This window comes from Oryctolagus cuniculus, chromosome 8, assembly GCF_051225735.1.
Source record: "Oryctolagus cuniculus isolate XC-2025 breed Fujian yellow rabbit chromosome 8, ASM5122573v1, whole genome shotgun sequence".
Lineage (NCBI taxonomy): Eukaryota > Metazoa > Chordata > Mammalia > Lagomorpha > Leporidae > Oryctolagus > Oryctolagus cuniculus.
This window is the reverse complement of record NC_142874.1, coordinates 92,276,836-92,298,489: the sequence shown is the minus strand read 5'-3', so window position 1 is coordinate 92,298,489 and position 21,654 is coordinate 92,276,836. Positions and strand designations below refer to the sequence as shown.

Here is a 21,654-nt window from a genome sequence, read left to right as displayed (position 1 = left end):
GCTGCTTCATGCTTCATGTATGTTGAAGTTCCATTGATAGGGAAATACAGATTAAGATCATTGCTTTTCCTTGATGCATTGACTCTTTTATTCTTATGAAATGTTCCACGTTGTGCCTGGTCATACTCCTTTTCTTGAAGTCTGTGGTATCTGATATCTTAATATTTGTTTTTAAAATACTTGGTATTTATATAACTATCACGACTTTTTATCCTTGTATTTATAACTGTGCCTTTAATATTAAGTTGCATTTCTTATGGAAGTCATATATTTGCATCTTGCTTTTTTACACAGTCTGTCTATAGATGAGCTTAGTCCTTTAAATATAATTATTGTTAGGTTTGAGTGTCTTAGTTACTGTTTTCTATTTGTACCATCTAGTTCTTCATTCATTTTTTTCTTTACTGTCACCTATTGAATTAATCAAGTTTAGTGGTTTTTTAAAAAATTCCATCTTCATTTGTTATTTTCCTTTTTTAAAAAAAATATTTAATTATTTATTTGAAAGAGTGACAAAAAGAGAGGCACCTTCTTTTTGCTAGATCACTCTCCACAAGGCTGCAATAGCTAGGGCTGAGCCAGGCTGGAAGCTAGGAGCCAGGAACTGCATCTAGGTCTCCCACACTGGTGGCAGGAACTCAAGTACTTAGGCCATCTTCTGTCGCTCCCCCTCTTCGTGGAGGAACGACACAGGACCCTGCGCTGTTCTTTCTGTCTGCTCGGCCCTCCCCGGGTTTGCTGCTGGTTCTTCCCGGGTTGGCTACTATCCCTTCCACCTCCGTGGAAGGGCAGTTCCCCCTGGCCACATTCCCCACTTCCGCAGGGGAGCGGCACACCGCCGGCCGGCTCTCTGGGGGCTGCACGGGTTCCCTTAGATGTTCCCCATAGATGTTCCTGGTGCATGCCGTCTCTCTCCTCCTTTATAGTCCTCCTCTGCCAATCCCAACTCGGCTGCCCACACGCCGAGTACGCTGCTCTCCTCCAATCAGGAGCAAGTCCTACAGTTTATTGGCTGAACTGGAGGCACCTGTGTAGAAGCTGTTTACTTCTCTCCCAACGCCACATTGTGGGAGAGCAGATGCATAGAATAAGTCTTAATTCGAGTAACTTAGTCTAGTCCGGATTGCTCCCCACAATCTTCCACTGCTTCGCACGCACATTAACAGGGATCTGGATTAGAAGCAGAATAGCTGAGACTCAAACCAGCACTCTGATGTGGGATACAGGCGTAGCAAGCAGCAGCTTAACCAGTACACCACAGTGCCTGCCCCCACATTCTTTTAATTATTTTCTAAATTTCTTACATTAGAGATTACATCCTCAAGTCTACAAAAATTAACAGAATTGCTGTTGTTACTCTTAGAATGTACAAGCTTCACGGTGGTGTTCTTGCATTTGTCCTCTTCCCTACATTTTAATTCTGAATATGTTAGTAAACTCCAAAATATATTGCTTTAGTTTTCTTTGTACAGTCAGTTGGCTGTCTAGGAAATTAAGAAACAAGACATTGAAGTCTTAACCTTACCATAGTTATCATGTTTGGTACTTTTCATTCTTTGGTGTAGGCCCAGGTTTCTCTCTGGTATCATTTCCCTTCAGCATGAAGAACTTTTTTTTTTCTTTTGAATATTGCATATAGTTTTGTAATATTTTTTAAAGATTATTTATTTATTTGAGCAGCAGAATTACAGAGAGAGGAGAGACAGAGAGGTCTTTATCTGCTGGTTTACTCCCCAAATGGCAACAACTGCTAGAAGTGAGCTGATCCAAAGCCAGGAGCCAGGAGCTTCTGGTGCAGGGACCCGAGCACGTGGACCATCTTCTGCTGCTTTCCCAGACCATTAGCAGGGAGCTGGATCAGAAGAGGAGCAGCCAGGACACAAACTGGTGCCTATATGGGGTGCCAGCGCTGCAGGCAGAGACTTAACCTACCACACCACAGCACTGGCCCTAAAGAACTTTTCTTTAGCTTGTCTTTTTTTTTTTAATTAATTAATTAATTTATTTATTTTTTGACAGGCAGAGTGGATAGTGAGAGAGAGAGACAGACAGAAAGGTCTTCCTTTTGCCGTTGGTTCACCCTCCAATGGCTGCCACGGCTGGCGCGCTGATCCGAAGGCAGGAGCCAGGTGCTTCTCCTGGTCTCCCATGGGGTGCAGGGCCCAAGCACTTGGGCCATCCTCCACTGCACTCCCTGGCCACAGCAGAGAGCTGGCCTGGAAGAGGGGCAACCAGGACAGAATCCGGCGCCCCAACCGGGACTAGAACCCGGTGTGCCGGCACCGCTTGGTGGAGGATTAGCCTATTGAGCCACGGCGCCAGCCTTAGCTTGTCTTTTAAATGAGTCTGGCGATCATGATTTCTCTCAGCTCTTGCTTAATTGAAAATGTTAATTTCACCTTTATTTCTAAAGGATGTGTTTGCTAAATATATAATTCTAGGCTGATCTTTTTTTCCTGTCAGCATTTAAGAGTGGCTTTATATTGTCTTCTAGTACATGTCATTCATGGTGAAAAGCCAGCTGTCATGCTTGTCATGTGGACCCATGCGTTCTTTCTTGTCCTTTGCTGCTTTTATGCTTTTTTCCCTTAACTCTGATTTTTAACACCTTGGATGTAATATACCTAAGCATGATTGTGTTTGTCTTTATCTTTGACATTTTTGTATCTGATTTTTTTTAAAAATGAAATTTGGAAAATTCTCAAGCATTTCTTCAAATATTTTTTCCAGCCTTTCTTTCTTGGGCTTGAAATTACAGATCTGTAAGACTGTTTCATGTTGTCACAAAGCTTCAGGTCACTGAAGCTGTCTTCATTTTGTTCTACCTTTTCTCTGTCCTTCAGTTTGGATAGTTTTTAAGTAACCTTTCTTCTAGTTCACTGGTGCTTTTCATCTAAAATGTTCAATATGCCAGTAAATCTGGTGAAACTTCATTTCATCTCTTGAATTTCCAGTTGGTTAAAAAAAATAGTTTGCATTTTCCTGAGACTCCTTATCTGGTCACTTAATTTGTCTGCCTTCCCTTTTATGTCATTGAACAAAATTGTTAATTGCTATTTATTGTTTGTGTTATTTTTTTTCTTCTGGGTCATATTTTCTTGCTTCATTGTAGACTTCATTTTTTTTGAAGATTTTATTTATTTATCTGAAAGAGTTACATAGAGAGAGGAGAGGAAGAGAGAGAGTGAGAGATCTTTCATCCAATGGTTCACTCCCCAATTGGCTGCAATGGCCAGAACTGTGCCAGTCCGAAGCCAGGAGCCAGGAGCTTCTTCTGGGTCTCCCATGTGGGTGCAGGGGCCGAAGAACTTGGGCCATTTTCTACTGCTTTCCCAGGCCATAGCAGAGAGCTGGATCAGAAGTAGAGCAGCCAGATCTCAAACTGGTACCCATATGGGATGCTGGCACTTCAGGCCAGGGAGTTAACCCACTGCACTACAGCGCCAGACTTCATTTTTATAGTATGTTATGTTTATTACATTGTAGGTAATACATTGTAGATAATAAGGAAGATATTATCTTTTTATCTTCCTTTATAGTTTTGTTGGGGCAGACAATAAATCTACTGGTAGGTCACCTTTTTTTTTTAATTCCATATTTATTTGAAAGGCAGAGTGGACAGGGGGCAGGGATGGAGAGAGAGAGAGAGAGAGAGAGAGAGAGACCTTCCATTCACTGATTTTACTCCCCAACTGTCTGCAACAGTCAGGGCTGTGCCAGGCCAGGAGCTGGGCACTCAATCTGTTTGCCCCATGGGTGAAAGGGACCCAAATACTTGGGCCATCAACTACTGCCTCCCAGGTGCATTAGCAAGAAGTTGGATCAGAAGTGGAGGCAAGACTTAAGTCTAAGCACTCAGATATGTGATGTGGAAGTTGCAAGTGACAGCTTAGCCCCTTCCACTACAACGCCCACCCTCCCACCTGGTTTTATTAACATGGGTGTAGAGTAGCCCTTAGTTTACTGTGTGTCCCTTAATATTACTGTGTTGTATTTCTGAGGTCACAACCGAATGTTCAGTAGTGCCTCTCCACCCTGGTTGATTGCAACTTCAGTATTTCAGCATTGTGTGACCTCCAGAATCTCTATTCTGCTCTTAGATCCCTATAGTATTCTTGCTAGTAGACGTTATACGGTCTTGTCCTGCACTAGCACAGCTTAGTATTTGGCCAATGACCAGGAGTGAGCCCTGTGCAGATTTCTAAGGCTCTTGTTCCCTGTGTAAATCCTTTGTCTTTGATAGTCTGCCCAGCGAGATTACTGCTTTCTGTTAGGCTTTACTTCCCTGTGTCGTGGTTTGGAAAGTGCCTTCTGTCTAAAATTGGGAGCAAATTTGGAGCCTTATGAAGTCTGTTATCCAGTATCTTAGTTATTTGCTTTAAATATTTTGCGTAGTTTTGCAGTTGAGTATGGCAAGGGAAAAATTCAAATAGCTGTTAATCTGTCATGACTTAAACCAAGAGTATACTTCTGACAAATATGAGATTGCAAAGCTTCTTTTTTTAAAAAAAAAATCATTTATTTATTTATTTATTTGAAAGGTATAGTTACAGAGAGGCAGAGGCAGAGAGAGAGAGAGAGGTCTTCCATCCACTGGTTCACTCCCCAAGTGGCCACAATGGCCGGAGCTGTGTGGATCTGAAGCCAGGAGCCTGGATCTTCTTCCAGGTCTTCTACATGGTTGCAGGGGCCCAAGCATTTGGGCCATCTTCTACTGCTTTCCCAGGCCATAGCAGAGAGCTGGATTGGAAGTAGAGCAGCCAGGACTCGAACTGGTGCCCATATGGGATGCCAGCACTGCAGGCAGCAGCTTTACTTGCTATACCACAGCGCTGGCCCACAAAGCTTCTTATAACTAAGGCAATATTGGTAAAATATATAATCAGTGTTTACCAATTTTGCAACACAAAAAAGCAAAATTCCCATCTCTACTTTTTAGGCACAGAGAACTATTAAACAAGATGCTAAATATATGGATAAAGTCAAATTGTAGCAGAATAGGATGATGTCATTTTATAAAATCACTGGAAGACATGCATGTTATAAACTTATGTGGTCTTAGAGCACAGAAAGTTACAGGGCACATACAAGATTTCATGAGGGGCCAGTGTTGTGGCATAGCAGATAAAACCGCTGCCTGCAACACCAGCATTCATATGGGTGCCGAGGTTCATGCTCTAGCTGCTTGACTTCTGATCCAGCTCCCTGCTAACATGCCTGGGAAAGTAAATGAAGATGGCCCAAGTGTTTGGGCTTCAGCTCCCACTTGGGAGACCTGGATGGAGTTCCGGAGTCCTGTCTTTGGTCTGGCCCAGCCCTGGCTGTTGTGACAATCTGGAGAGTGAACATACAGATGGAAGATTCTCTCTCTCTCTCTCTCTCTCTCTCTCTGACTTTTGAATAAACAATAAATCTTAAAGATTTCATGACAGAGGTTAGATTTAAGTAGAGCCTTAAAGAGTGGGTGATATTTAGGTAGGAAAGATGGCATTTCAGGGTGCAGGGTATACTGGGAACAAATATACAAGATGGAAACAAGCAAGGCAGTTTTGAATGACAGGTCTGTCTGTAGTAGTGGGTTTTAGGACATAGTAATAAGTGAAAAACCATCCTTATAATATGGTGTGATATAATAATATAGTATGCTGAGTGGTTGAGGTCTTTGGACTTTATCTTGTAAATTGTATAATAATGTGAAAGACCATTCACAAAGAAAAGATAGGAGGCTGTTACTGTCTTTCAGGAATGAGGCAATATGGATCTCATGTAGGACAGCAGAAATAAAAAGGAGTGGCAGTTATAAGGAACAACACAAAGCAAAAGCTGGTAGAAATTGGTTATTGATTGGCTATAAGTGAGACTAGCATACTGGCAGAAATTGACAGGTCAAGAATGAGCATATTTTAGCAGCAATGATGAATTTGGTTTTAGATCTTAGAGATTTGAATTTAAAATATTAACTTGTTTTATAACAGTATCACTGCTCAAAGCTCAAGATTTATTAATATTTGCACTTTAAAACTTTTGAAAGTTCTAATTTTCTATTTTTAAAAAAATATATATATATTTGAAAAGCAGAGAGACAGAGGGAGAGACACATAGGGAAAGATCTTCCATTCAGTAGTTCACTCCTCAAATAGGTGCAACAGCTGGGGCTGGGCCAGGCTGAAGCCTGGAGGTTGTACATTTATGCAGGTCTGGCCCATGGGTGGCAGGGGCCCAGGCACTCAGGCCATCATCCACAACTTTTCCATGAGCTTAAGCAATGAGCTGGATGGAGAGCAGAACAGCTGAACCTGCACTCTGGTGTGGAATGCTAGCATTGCAGGTGGAAGCTTACCCTGCTGTACCACAACACTGGCTCTGGTTCTAATGTTCTGTTTACAGTGGTTTTGGCTAATATACTTGGTTCTTTGTTCAATTGGGAGTTGAATAAGCCAGTGATAAAAAATTGAGTCCAATGGGAGATGGGACTAGGCCTTTAACAAAGTGTAATTGTTGTATTTAGTTACCAAGGGCTAACCCATGCCCTCATGTCCTGTGTAGCACTTGCTGTGCTACATTGTTGCCTGTTTGTCTTCCTACTTAGTAAACTCTTGGATTACTTAATTTTTGCTGCAGAAAATACCACCAAAAGGGTAGATGTTTGTTGAGCACGATGCCATGTGGGACTGGGTTTGAGTCCTGCTCCGTTCTGATTCCAGCTTCCTGCTAATGTACATTCTGGAGGTAGCTGGTGATGGCTCAAGTGCTTGGGTCCCTGCTACCCACATGGAGACCTGTACTGAGTTCCAGATTCCTGGCTTTAGCCTGGCCAAGACCTGACTATCGCAGGCATTTGGAGAGTAATCACATAGAAGACCTCTCTCTGTCTCCATCTCGCTCTTGCTCTCCCTTTCAGATACATTTAAACAAATGAATATCACCACAAAGTAAATTAAAACACACACATTTATTACTTCTTGAAAGTCTGTGAACTGTATAGGTTGTCTGGGCTCATCTCTAAAGTTACTCTCTCGAGTTACTCAGCTGAAGCTGTTGGGTCTGGGGGAGTATCAGCTAGGCCTGCACTTCTCCGTTCCAAATTGTCTCTCATCCTCCAGTAAGCCAGCCCAGGCTTGTTCACATGGCACCAGCATTCCAAGAGAGCAAGAATGCCATTTGCAATACCTTGAAACTTGAGTTCAGAACGCATATTTTTACCTGGTTCTGTCGGTGAAAGCAAGTCACTGGCCTGCCAAGATTCAAGAAATTCTGAAATAGATTTAACATTTTGTTCAATTGGGTATCAAAAAATCTGTGGCCATTGTTTTCAGCCTAGTTCAACTATGAGTTCTGTGAGTAAAGTGACTATATCACTCTTGGGCAGTTTGATATCTTTGGAAACTGATGCATACATATTTTATGTATGCATACATATTTTTAATAAATGACTGAATTCATGAAGAAAAGGAAACAAATGGACAACTTTTCAAGATGCTTTAGTTTTTTGTATTAACATACTTTTTTTAAACCATTGGTGAGAATGGTGCTTTCTGTAGACATGTTTTAGGAACATGTCTTTATTCTTCTATTCTTTGAAACTCACCAAAGGAAATTTTTAAAAGGTTTATTTATTTGGAAAAGAAAGGGGGGGGGGGGAGGATCTTCCGTCTGCTCATTTACTCTCCAGATGGCCACAACAGCTTGGTCTGAGTTTGTGTCTCCCACATGGGTGGCAGTGACCTCAGCACTTGGGCCATCATTCACAGCCTTTGCAGGTGATATGATGCTCTCATTTGAATGTATTACATTATACACTGTACATAGGGAGCTGGATTGGAGGCAGAGCAGCCAGGACTCAAATCAGCACTCTGATATGGGATGCTGTGCATTGCAAGTAGTGCTTAACCAACTGTACCACCATACAGGCCCCCAAAGGAAATTTTTTAAAAAGCAACTATCACTTAGCATTGTCCAATATTTTTACTTTCACAACTGGTTGCATTATGAAGAAATTTCATTTTGCACATTGCCAGAGTCCTGTTATTCTTTCTAGGCTATGCAACAGATAGACCAGCTCCAGCCAATCAAAGTAGCAAAGATTCTATATTAAAATCATGTTCTAAGTCAAGGGCTTATGTCACTTCTTCCTCTTAAGCAAGTGAAAGAACCATAGACTATGGTGTCAGATTAGCCAGCAATACTCTTTTTTAATTTTTAAAAAGATTTTATTTGAAAGGCAGAGTTACAGAGGTGGAGGAGAGAGAGGGAGATCCCATCCACTGGTTCACTCCCCTCAAATGGCTGCATCTGCTGGGGCAGGGTCAGGCCAAAGCCAGGAGCCAGGAGCTTCTTCAAGGTCTCCCACATGAGTGGCAGGGGCCCAAACACTTGAGCCTTCATCCGTCCACTGCTTTTACCAGGCCATGAGCAGGGACCTGGATCAGAAGTGAAGCAGCCAGGGCTCTAACTGGTGCCATAAGGGATGCTGGTGTCGCAGGCATCGGCCTCACCTGCTATACCACAGTGCTAACTTAGCAATATTCTATTAAACTGAGCAAATAACTTCTTTTATCTAAACTTAAGTATTGTCATGTGGGATAATATTTCTCAACAGGGGTGTGAGCATTAAGTGATATATGTGAAGTGTTGGCTGTTGTTCTGACTCAGGGAGGTAGTTACGTTTGCTTTCCTCTCCCTAGGAAGCAGAGCATGCTTGTGATACAGTGGCATTCATTAGGGTTTCTCATCTTCAACATGATTGACATTGGGGAGCTAATAATTTGGTGCTGCGAGGAACTGTCCTGTACATTGTAGGATGTTTAGCAACATCTCTGACCTGTACATATTAGGTGCTTGTAGGACCACTCAGCCAGTTGTGACAGCTGACAGTGTCTCTAGACCTTACTGGATGTCCTTTGGGGGCAACACGTACACTTTTTTTGTTTTTTAAAGATTTATTTATTTGAGAAGCAGAGTTAACAACAGACGAAGAAAGAGAGAGGTCTTCCATCCGCTGGTTCACTCCACGAAAGCCATAACAGCTGGAGCTGGACTGATCCGAAGCCAGGAGCCTGGAACCAGGAGCTTTTTCTGGATCTTCCACATGATTGTAGGGGCCCAAGCACTTGCACCATCTTCCACTGCTTTCCCAAGCCATTAGCTGGGAAGGAAGTGGAGCAGCTGGGACTTGAACTGGTGCCCATATGGAATGCCGGCACCACAGGCAGAGGCTTAACCTACTACTCCACAGCATCAGTCCCCATGTAAACCTTTTTTCCAGCAGTAAGACATAACCAACTTAGAAAATGGGGCAAGGTACCCATAAATGTGGGGCAAGGAAGAAATCCAGCATTTAGTTCTTTTCAGAATGCCTAATTCTTTTGTTTGGGACTCTTTCCATAATTTATCATAAACATTTGTTATGCTCTGGAAAAAATGGCTAGCATTGCTGTGTGTCATTCACAGTACTGTTTTGTGTGATTTAACTGAATGAGTGTCTGTCTGTATGTGCTGTCCCTGTTAGGTTTGCACCCCTCTGTGAACAGGGGCTCTTGCTGTGCAGATTCTAAGTAGTGTATTTGTGTTTCCTAAGCTGTTATATATGTTAATTAGTCTCATTTCACCCAAGTGCAATACTGTGGATATGAAAATGGAAGGAGGAATGTAAAAGACATAGAAAATGAGTTAATAGAAAGCTAAATGTGGTAGCACACAAATACTGAGTTCTTTTCAAAAACTTCCAGAAATGAGCTCTTCTAAAAAAGTTAACTAACCCCACTGTCAGCTTTTCTTTCACCATCACTAGGCCAGTTTATTTCCAGCAAGATTTAATTAAGCAGCACATTTAAAATTAATTTTTTATTATGAAAAGGATTCCAAAAGTGCTTAAAGTTTTTTGACTCATTCATGCTTCATGGCTTTGCTTTGTTTAAGATTTATTTATTTATTTGAAAGGCAGAGTTACAGAGAGAGAGAGATCTTCCATCTGCTGATTCACTCCCCAAATGGCCTCAAACAAAAGGCAGGGCGGGGCCAGGCAGAAGCCAAAGAGCCTGGAGCTTCATCTAGGTCTCCTATGTGGGTACAGGGACCCAAGCACTTGGGTCATCTGCTGCTTTCCCAGGCACATTAGCAGGGACCTGGATCAGAAGTGGAGCAGCTGGGACTCTAACCCAGTGCCCATGTGAGATGCCAATGTCACAGGTAGTAGCTTACTCACTATGCTGGCCCCCATGCTTCATGTTTTATATACTGTATGTCATTAATTGTTTAAGATGTTAGAGGTCTGTTTTTAAAAATATTTATTTATTTGAGAGCCAGAGTTACAGAGAGGCAGAGGCAGAGAGAGAGATTTTCCATCTGCTGGTTCACTCCTCAAATGACTGGCATGGCCAGAGCTGGGCTGATTGGAAGCCAGGTCCAGGAGCTTCTTCAGGTCACCCACGTGGGTGCAAGGGCCCAAGGACTTGGGCCATCTTCTACTGCTTTCCCAGGCCATAGCAGAGAGCTGGATCGGAAGAGCAGTGGGAACTGTAAACAGCGCCCATATGGGATGCCGGCACTGCAGGCAGTGGCTTTACCTGCTATGCCACAGTGCAGGCCCCGATGTCAGAATTTAATATCAGGACAGGTTTAGGTTTATTTCCTATTAAAATATGTATTTCCAGTGACATAATTGAGCTAGAAAATCAAAATATAGAAATGTATAGCTTAGTAAAAGCTTCCGCGTTATTTTACCTAGATATGAATTATTATTTCTACCAGTTGAATAATATTTAATTTATGAATGTAGAATAAATTTAATTATTCTGCTATCAAAAGACATTCAGATAATTTCCAATGTTATACTTCAATGCATATCTTTATACTTTTTTTGGCACATGTAATTTTTTATAGCAGTTTCTTGATAGTAGAATTGCAGAATCAAATGATGCTCTCATTTGAATGTATTACATTATACACTGTACATTTCCCTTTATAGTGTTTCCTCCAAAAAATTCCTATATAGGAAGAGGCTTCAGCATACTTTTTTCTGGTATTTCAGTTTATTATCCAACAGAGAAATGGTGAAAGGTCAGGCTTTCTCTTATAGTTTCATCCTCATTTCCATCTAAGATGAAGTGTTAAAATTATACCTAACTGGTGTCAGTTTTCTCTGAATACAGTCTTGACATTAGAGATAGTTTTTCTTTTTGATTCCCAACTGTACCCTCTTGATGGCATCTGAAGTTGTTTTTCAACCTGCAATTTATGGCTTTTAGTGGGTCATGAAATCACTTTGTTGGGTTTGAGGACTTCAGGATTTTTTTAATGGAATCTAAAAAAATGAATATATTTTCTTAAAGGGGGGCACAGTCAAAAAGTATAAATCTCTCTGATCCTGGGAAGTTTCCCAAACTCCATCCTTAATGGTTGAACACTGTAGATTCCAAGTTAATCAGCTCAGGCTGGCTGCCTTCCTTCACCAAGAAGCAGATGTACTGAGCTTTGGTGTTAGTACGGGGGGTTGTCACAGATGTATAGACAAGAATCCCTTAAGCATTTCATAGAACCTGTCACAAATTCAGAACTAAGCTGGTTGCAACATGGTTTTTACGTGAAAACCACAAATAATTCACTGGATATTTTATTTGTTGCTAGCTCGCTATGTTTTCTGTTTCTGTTTCCATGGGGTGAAAATCTTCCTAGAAATCTTCTCAGTGGGGAGAGCTGCAGAGATGAGACCCATCTTCTCCCCAAATTGACTCTGGATCTCTCTTTCTGTTTCAAGATCCTTCCTGAAAAGCACAGAACTGGGCAAAGGGAAAGTGAAGGGAAGGACTGGAGGAGCAGGGGAGTAGAAGGGACTTTCCCTGGTCCTTTCTAACTCTTTCATTTCAAAGGCTTGGTTGGTGTTTCAACATTTTAGAAATAAAACCTACTTTTGCAATTGATGCAAATATGACTTGTGATTCAGCCTTTCCAAATGATTCTCGGTTTCTTTTGGCATTTTACCTTTAAATTGTGAATTAACATTGACATCACATCAGCTCACTCTTACCTCAACTCTTCACAGTGAATGTAACTGTCTTGCGAAGGCTGTAGAAGTTCAGATTTTGACCGCCCTGGAAGTGTCCCTGGGAATGTTGCTGGGCTCTAAAAACCGAGGTCTTTTGGTACAAATTAGTGTTCCAAGTCATGGGGAATTTACTGGAGGAAGATCGTTGAACCAGGTGGTTTGTCCAGTGCCTACAATTTAGGGATCTCTGCTAAGGTTTTATCTATAGTGCAGTGGTGATCATGCTAATAACACAGCATCTGTTCTATTAAAGGAACTACAGTTATGTTTTGAATTAGCATGAGGGCTGCTTTATGTTGGTTCCACACATTTAAAGCTCTGGAAGACCACAGTTTTAAGATATATCTGAGCAGTGCAATAATGGTACTGAATGGTTTCTGTCAGTTCCACAAATCAACAGTCTCTGATTTTGAAAACTGTAGGCAAAGGTTGAAAATATTCAGGAGATCAGCGCAGATTATTGACAAAAAAAGGTGACTTTTAAAAATTTTCCTGGGCCGGCGCCGCGGCTCACTAGGCTAATCCTCCGCCTTGCGACACCAGCACACCAGGTTCTAGTCCCGGTCGGGGCGCCGGATTCTGTCCCGGTTGCCCCTCTTCCAGGCCAGCTCTCTGCTGTGGCCAGGGAGTGCAGTGGAGGATGGCCCAAGTGCTTGGGCCCTGCACCCCTTGGGATACCAGGAAAAGCACCTGGCTCCTGGCTCCTGCCATCGGATCAGCACGGTGCGCCGGCCGCAGCGCGCCGGCCGCGGCAGCCATTGGAGGGTGAACCAACGGCAAAGGAAGACCTTTCTCTCTGTCTCTCTCTCTCACTGTCCACTCTGCCTGTCAAAAATATTTTAAAAAAAATTTCCTGGACATCTGGCCTCCTGTGGTGTTCTAAGGATAGGGAAGTTTGCAACCTTTTTAACCACTATTCTTCAAATAACTGAAAATTATGTTAATGATCCCTTAATGTTGTTAAATATTTAAACATACACATAAAATTTTAGTATAGGTGCACAATTACAGATTCATATAAAAATTCAGGTTTTTCAAAAAATGTTATGACTTAAGTGATGTGTTCATTGAATAGACGTTTGTCAGCTAAACTGCATGTTTCAGGACTTTTTTCAGGAGTCCATTCCATCAAAGCTTCACTTTACAGGTTAAAAAAAGAGACCGCAGTGAGTCTAGTTGATACACAGCAGTGGCAGAAATCTTGCATTTTGAATGACCTAATTCTACTATCCTGTATTGGGGCCAATTTTCCAGGTTTTTTTTTATTTGTTTATTTTTTTAATACTTATTTTAAACAATTTATTTGAGAGAGGGACAGAACTCTCCTCCCATCCACTGGCCTCCCAGGGCACACATTAACAGGAAGCTGAAATCAGGAACTAGCATCGAGAATTGAACCTGGGCACTCTTTTATGTGATGTGGGACATCTTAACTCTTAGATGAAATGCCTGTCCCTGGTTTTTCCTTTTTTAACTGATTGTCTCTCAATTGAGATATATTTGTTTGCAACTGGTTGAGTATCTTCAACCAGTAGTTTCTTGTTGTAAGAAAGTAGTTCCCCGCAAATCTGCAAGAATGTCATGTCCAGCAGGACTCAGAGCTGTCCTTCTCCCTTTTGCTAAAGTTCGGCCTTGCTTTCCGTCCCCCTAGAAGTCCTCCTGAGCCTTTCTCCCTCTTCATCAGACACACAGCGCTCCAGCAGGCTGATTTCATCAGAAGTCAGGTTTCTTTTTGGAGGCTTTGTGCTTATGGAAGTGTTAAGCAGTGTATTCATTAGAGTGTTTTACCAGAGACACCCTGCAGTACACTGGGCTGAAGAACAAAGAAGTTTGTCTCTTTCTCACATCACCACCAGCAGGAGCCTGTATCGTTAGAGCTGCTTTGTCTCATGGTGGCGTTCAAAGGTCCAGATTCCTTCCATCTTACTTATCTGAGTCTCTTCATCATCACCCCAGTGGTAGGAGCCAGCTCTTCCCCACATCTGGGTTTCATCCTGAAGGAAAGGGAAAAACAAAACACAGGGGAAGCATGTCAAGGGCCTGAAGCCAGCCCTGGGAGTCGCACATAACAGTTCTGACATTCCACCAGAGAGCATTTTGTCGGACGGCTGTCTCTGTCTCCCAGGACGTGCGGGCTGTACTGCAGCTGAGAAGTCACGCTGCCCGCTGCATCACTACTGCTGTGGAAGAAGACAGAACACATTCGGGTGGACAGCTAGCATTCTCAGCTGCAGCCCCAAGTGCCCTTGAGTGCTTTAGAGGTTTCATGGAAAAAGGCTTAAAAACGTGCCTCACAGATAATATTTGCCTTCAACCCCGCTTCTTACAAACCTCAGGTTTCATGTCATGTATCTAAAATATAATCTAAATTAAATTAAATTATTCATATTTAAAATAATAAGGCTATTTCTTAAACAATAAATACCAAATGATAAGTGATTGTGGATACTCTATTTGTCTGATCATGTGGTTCTTTTATGAGTGCCTGTGGGTAAGAGAAGATTGCTAGGGACTAAAGTGTTTTTTTGTTTTTTTTTTGTTTGTTTGTTTGTTTTTTTACATCTGATTGACAATAACAAGTAGAATCTAATTGTAACCAAAACTAACTATTTAGAAATATCTCACTATTTCAGAGTAAGAAGGGATAGAAGTCCTTAACTGCAAGTTCTGTGTTTTTTGTTTTGTTTTGTTTTGTTTTTTTGACAGGTAGAGTTATAGACAGACAGAGAGACAGAGAGAAAGGTCTTCCTTCCATTGATTCACTCCCCAAATGGCCGCTATGGCTGGCGCTGTGCCTATTCAAAGCCAGGAGCCAGGTGCTTCCTCCTGGTCTCCCACGCGGGTGCAGGGGCCCAAGCACCTGGGCCATCTTCCACTGCCCTCCCAGGCCACAGCAGAGAGCTGGACTGGAAGAGGAGCAGCCGGGACTAGAACCTGGCACCCATATGGAATGCTGGCACTGCAGGCGGAGGATTAACCAAGTGAGCCACAGCACTGGCCCCTAAAGTGTTTTTATACCTGGCTGCAGCTGATTAAATCCTTGGTAATAAGGGATCTTGGTTTTACATTTTTATGGCACAGTTGATGTTAGACTTGCTATACTGCTTTGACAATGGTGGGAAAGTGGCCTGCCTCAGTGGGCATGAGAAGCACTAGAGGATAGCGTGTGGTATGCTGTTGGAGCCCTCAGCCCTCCCCTGATCAGGTCCTTCCAAGGCTTCCAACTGGAACAGCTTGTAGACTACTTGGAATCAATTTCGGGACCATCATAGAGTTCACGCAGAGCTGGGAAATAACATGAGTACACAAGGAACTCAGACTAGAAACTCTTTAAGTTTAGAAGGCGATAAAAAGAAATAGCCACTAAGAATTCAAGTATGGAAGATTTTTATACAGAGGATAAAGAACAGTTGTACCAAACTCAGGGCACTGTTGTAAGCTTAATGTGAGAGTTTTGGGTCATATGTTACTGGTGATTCTTCTATTATGCAGTCTCCCTGCTGTTAGATTTAGATACCAAAGAGGACAGCTACACCGTGCCCTCCTTCTAAGGTCTTTTAAAAAGCATTATATTTGGTACTCCTAGAATAATGTCCCTACATGAATTTCATAGTGATAGAATTTTTTAAATATTTATTTATGTGTTTTATTTGAAAGGCAAAATTACAGAGAGGGAGAGAAAAAGATCTTCCAGATCTTCCATACTCTGGTTCACTCTGCAAATGACCACAATGCCCAGGGCTGGGCCAGGCCAAGGCCAGGAGTCAGGTGCTTCATCTAAGTCTCCCACATGGGTGCAGGACCCCAAGTACTTGGGACAGCTTCCACTGCTTCCCCAGGTGCATTAGCTGGAAGCAGGACTGGAAGTGGAGCAACCAGGACACGACCGGGGCCCACATGGGATGCTGGCATTGCAGGCATCAGTTTAACCTACTGAATCACAGCACCAGCCTGCTGATGGGATTTTTAAAATTTTTATTTATTTATTTGAAAGGCAGAGAGAGAAAGAGGGAGTGTGAGAGTCAGCTGCCATGTGCTTGTTAACTCCGTAAATGCCTGAAATAGTCTGATCTGGGCTGGGGCTGAAACCTGGACCTGGGAACCAAATTCAGGTTTCCCGTGTGGATGATGGGAACCCAAGTAGTTAAGCCATCACCTACTGCTTCCTAGGGTCCCATTAGCAGGAACTTGGAGTCAGGAGCCAGGGCAGGGTATTAAACCCAGGCATTCTGATATGGACCATGAGTGGCTTACCTAGTACCTTAACAACTAGCTGAACATGCTTCATTCTGGTGTTACAGCTTTGTTGTGTTTGTTTTAATATACAGCTCCAGAATGGCAGACGACGACCACTATTTGAGAGGACATGAACAAGTAAGTGCTATCATCTCTCTGATAATTTTATTTAGATGCATTTATATTCCAAAATGGACAAAGATAACATTAGTAATTAAATATTAGTAAAATTGGTAGTTGTTTTTAAATTTTTTTTTCAGTTTCCCTGCCTCTCCATGTAAGGTTGGAAAGGATGTGTCACATAAGATGAGTAACTTAGACCCTGCTACCACACATGGTTGCTTGCAAATTGTCTACACTGCAATTCAAATGATGGCTACTACAGGGCTGCTACAGCAAATCCTACAAACCTGATGGCTTAAAACAACAGAAATACATTTTCTCAGAGTTCTGGAGGCAATAAATTCAAAATGAAGACTTGGTTGGTTCCTTATGGAGGTTCTGAGGGAGAATCTGGCCCACCCCTGTCTCCCGCCTTCTGGCGTGGGCTGCCAGTCCTTGACTTCCCTTGGCTTTTAGCTGCATCTCTCCAATGCCTATTCCACTGACATACACCCCTTCTGACTGTGCATCTCTGCTGTGTCGTTGTTTCCAAATATCCTCCTCCTTTTACTTGCAGTGTTATCAGTTGTTAGATGGCGGGTCCTCCCTTATCCAGTATGAATTCATCCTAATTTGATTAAATCTACAAAACCTTATTTCCAAATAAGGGCACAGGTACTAAGAATTACAGTTGTTGTTTGTTTGTTTTTCTTCTTTTAAAAAAAATTTTATTTTAGTTATACAAGTTTCATATTTTTCATATTTATAGATTTAGGAATATAGTGATCCTTTTCTTGAGGAAGAACACATCTCAAACCACCGAGGCCCCTTAAAATATTTATTTAAAACTCATCTATTGAGGAAGCAGATTTGTGTAGTGAAGAGACCTCTGGACTGAGAATTTTTTATGTAAGTGTAGACTGCCCCTGAGCAGCTTTTTTTTTTTTTTTTTTTTGATAGGCAGAGTGGACAGTGAGAGAGAGAGACAGAGAGAAGGTCTTCCTTTGTCTGTTGGTTCACTCCCCAATTGCTGCTGCGGCCGGCGTACAGCGCTGATCCGAAGCCAGGAGTCAGGTGGTCTCCCATGAAGGGGCAGAGCCCAAGGACCTGGGCCATCCTCCACTGCACTCCCAGGTCACAGCAAAGAGCTGGACAGGAAGAGGAGCGACCGGGACAGAATCCGGTACCCCGACTGGGACTAGAACCCAGTGTGCCGGCGCTGCAGGCGGATGATTAGCCTATTGAGCCGCGGCGCTGGCCGAGCAGCTCTTTTAACTCAAAGAATTGCTTAGTTCCCTTGACCCTCACATGTCTCACCCACAAAGTGGGAGTGCTAGCTGCATATTCATAAGGGTGTTGAGAAGACTCAAGGACTAATGAATGTGCTTTGAGAACATTGCATTATTTGTGTTTATTATATTAACAGTTATGTGAGGGCATAAGTGTCTTGTTATTTTCCATCTAGCTTTTTTTTTTTTAAGATGCATTTTATTATTCTGAAAGGCAGAGTTACAGAGAGAGAGATCAGGAGAGAGAGGCAGAGATTTCCCATCTGCTGGTTCACTCCCCAAATAGTCGCAACAATCAGGGCTGGGCCAGGCTGAAGCCAGGAGCCAGGAGTTCTGCCCAGGTCTCCCATGTAGGTACAGGGCACCCAAGGGTTTGGGCCATCTTCCACTGCTTTCCCAGGTGCATTAGCAGGAGCTAGATCATAAGTAGAGCAGCTGGGACTTGAGCTGGCACCCTTATGGGATGCTGGCATTGCAGGTGGAGGCTTTACCCACTATACCATGTCACCAACTTTTTACTTTGGAAAATTTAAAGCTTATTAAGTATTGAATAGTCCAGAAGTCCTATGTTGCTTGTTAAAATTTTGCTTCTCTATCTATCTATATCATCTGTCTGTCTATACATACATACATACATACACACACAGATATGTATATATGCGAAAACATTTAAAATCAGTTTATAGACTCTAGGAGAATTAAAATGGCAATATTAAAAATTTATTTGTTACTTATTTTTATTTGAAAGGCAGAGAGAGAGAGAGAGAGAGAGAGAGATTGATCTCCCATTTGCTGGCTTTCTAAGTACCTGCAACAGCCAAGGCTGATTGAGCCGAAGCCAGAAGTTGGAAAAACAATCCAGGTCTCCCATGTGGGTAGCAGGGTCCCAGCTCATCACCTGCTGCCTCCCAGGTTGCACATTAGCAGGAAGCTAACTTTGGGAGCTGGAACTGGAACGCAAACCAGGCACTCTGATATGGGTTGTGAGCGTCCAAAGTGGTGGCTTAACCACTATGCTAAATACCTGTCCCTATTTTGAATGTAACAGTTTTAAAAAGTATTTAAAGCTGTGAGATGTATTCCAGCTGTTTATTGGGGCCTAGCTGTATGACAACATTGGCTTCATAGGGATAAGATGAAGTGACATATAGACCCTAGTTTCATGATGCTGCCTATGTCATGGGAGGCAGAGTGGCAGTTTCCATAAGGTGATAGATGCTGTGGTAGTTGTCTGCACGGAATGGGACAGAAATGTTGAGAGGGATCACTACGTGCTACATGGGGGAACAGCAGAGTCAGGGAGGACTTTCTGAAGGAGGTCTGTACAGGCAGAGACTTGAAAGATGTAGCTTGCTACACTAGATAAAGAGAGGGAATCCTGGGTATCAGGACATCTTGGTCCTAGATTTAATTATGTGACATGTCATATTTAAATTTTAGTGGCAGCCATCTATAACAATGAATTTTCCAGTGCTATACTTGCAAAGGATCATCCAGAAAAATAAAACCAAAAATGAAATACTTTCAGGGAGCTCTTAACTGTTTCTACATATAAATAAAATAGACTGTATAGCACTCGTAACTTGTGGGGTCATGTCCTGATGGGTTTACACAGAATGAGTATGCACTGCTTTTTACATTAAGATGCTCCTTTGTGGTTTTATTGTAAAAATGGTAATACCAGATAAATCTAGGAACATTTTCTTTGACTATAGTGTGAAAGACACATGGCTACTTGTGTTATTTAAACCCTCTGTTTTACCTTTCGCTTTTAATATGCCATCTCTAACACTTGAAGGCAAACTCCAGCAAGCATGAGGCTGTTTCTGCTTGGTTTTAAACCGTGCTTTCCTGTCTACACACAGGAAATCTTATCACCAGGAGACAGGCCTTTAGGCGGCCGAAAGTAAAGCCTGCAAGAATATTCATTTCGAAAGTTTTTCTCATGTGGGCATTTTTGTGATCCTCAGCTACAGGGGTGGGGCATGTGCTGATATTTCCATTTTTGAGGGGAGAGGTCCTGGCAGATCTTTTTGTTTTTCTTCTTGTCTTGAGCTTGATGGTTTTTATTTCCTGAAGTTCACATGTCCTCGGTGTTTGAATGTATTCCGGAATTGAGTGTCTTCCCTTGACTGACCGTACGCAGCCTAAGCTGCAGCACAGCACTGCTCCTCCGCTCCTGGTGCCTGTGCCCTCTGCGCAGCCGCGTCAGGCCCCTGGAGGACCACAGCAGGGGAGATTTTCTGCCAGGTCATCCTTGTGGCTCTGATACTGGTGAACACCCTGTGTGAAGCGGGGCCCATGTTTACAAATTTTTTTCATTGCTGTGTTTCCAGCAAGCAATGAATAGCTTGATTAGCTTTACTGTTCAACTTTAACATGGAGCACATTTTCTGTTCCTCAACTGAAGTTTTGTGTTTTTCTAATTCTTGATTTAACTAGGCATGCTGTGTTCCCAGGCATCCAAGAAAGAGCTTTCAATAGGTTGCAAATAAGGAGAAGAAGACAAGTTGTAATATTGGCTATTAAAAATATTAATAGTTTATTGAGCTATGAGTTTAATTCTGTGAAAATACATTACATGCCCACTCTATTGCTGCCGTACAGATTATCACCAACTTGTGACTATAAACAATACAAGCTTATTCTGATAAATTGTGGAGGTTAGAATTCTAAAATCAAAGTGTTGGCTGGGCTGCATTCCTACTGGAGGCTTTCCCTTGCAATTCTATGCTTCTCGAGCAGGTGTGGGAACCCCTTTGCTGCCAAGGGCTATTTAGATAGTTATAAAATTGTTCTCAGGACATACAAAATTATCAACTTAAAATTAGCCTGCTTTAGGTTTACTGAATTTGAAGTCCTGTCTGTGGTTGCCTTGACAAGGCCAGAACAAATGGTTTCATGGGCATTGTATGGCCCTTGGGTGGCACGTTCCCGACCCCTGATCAGGAGGCTGCCTGTGTTCCTTGGCCTGTGAACCCTCCATCACTCCAACCTCTTGATTGAGTTGTCACACTTCCTTCATCACATACACATTGACCTCCTGATTCCTCTTGTCCAGCCCACTCAGATAATGCAGAATAGTCTCAGAATAGCATTCTTTTTTAAATATTTACTTTTTTTAAAAAAAGTTATTAATTTATTTTAAAGAGTTAAACAAAGAAGGAGAGGCAGAAGAGAGAGAGAGGAGTCTTCCTCTCTCTTTATTTTCCAGTTAGCTCAACAGCTGGAGCTGTGCCTATCTGAAGCCAGGAGCCAGGAGTTTCTCCAGGTCTCCCATGGGGCTACAGGTGCCCAAGGACTTGGGCCATCTTCTGCTTTCCCAGGAGAGAGCTGGAAGTGGAGCAGTCAGGACTTGTACTGGCGCTCATATGGGATGCCGGCACTGCGGGTGGTGGCTTTACCCGCTACATCACAGCCCCAGCCCCAGCCCCAGAATAACGCTCTTACCTGACTAACATGTGCTGAGTCTCTTTTGCTCTATAAAGCAGCATTCACAGGTTCTGGGGGTTAGGATGTGGACATCTTTGGGAAGTCCATTGTTCTAAATTATGGATATTTTGCACTGCACTAGAAAAGTAAAGGTTTAAAAATTAAATGAAAAACAGTGAGCTCAGGGGCCGGTGCTGTGGTGAAGCAAGTAAAGCTGCCGCCTGCAGTGCTGGCATCTCCTGGGCCCCTGCACCTGTGTGGGACACCGAGAAGCTCCTGGCTTCAGATCAGTGCAGCTCCGGCTGCTGTGGCCATTTGGGGAGTGAACCAGCGGATGGAAAACCCCTCTTTCTGCCTCTGCCTCTGCCTCTCTGTAACTCTGTCTTTCAAATAAATAACTAAGTCTTTAAAAAAAAAAGTGAGCTCCATTATCCACTCCTTGGACTGTAAATTATATTTTCATTTGTTCTGTAAATTGTTACAGAGCTAGTATCTATAATTCTTTGAGGCCTTGTGTGGCTAGATTTGAGAGGTGTTTACCATCATGAAAGA

The 21,654-nt window shown here is 42.5% G+C and overlaps 1 protein-coding gene across 3 annotated transcripts in view; it reads left to right on the top strand.

Moving 5' to 3' along the window:
* NFKB1 (nuclear factor kappa B subunit 1) overlaps positions 1-21,654 on the top strand; it is a 135,098-nt gene that overhangs the window by 15,031 nt on the left and 98,413 nt on the right. For 2 of the 3 annotated variants that reach the window (XM_051819545.3, XM_051819546.3), the window contains exon 2: positions 16,372-16,417. In XM_051819545.3, coding sequence (XP_051675505.3) covers positions 16,379-16,417 — 39 coding nt within the window. In that variant the 5' untranslated portion in view covers positions 16,372-16,378. Of the gene's footprint in view, positions 1-16,371; positions 16,418-21,654 lie in introns of those variants that run through there. The other variant, XM_070047832.2, reaches the window with a different exon arrangement.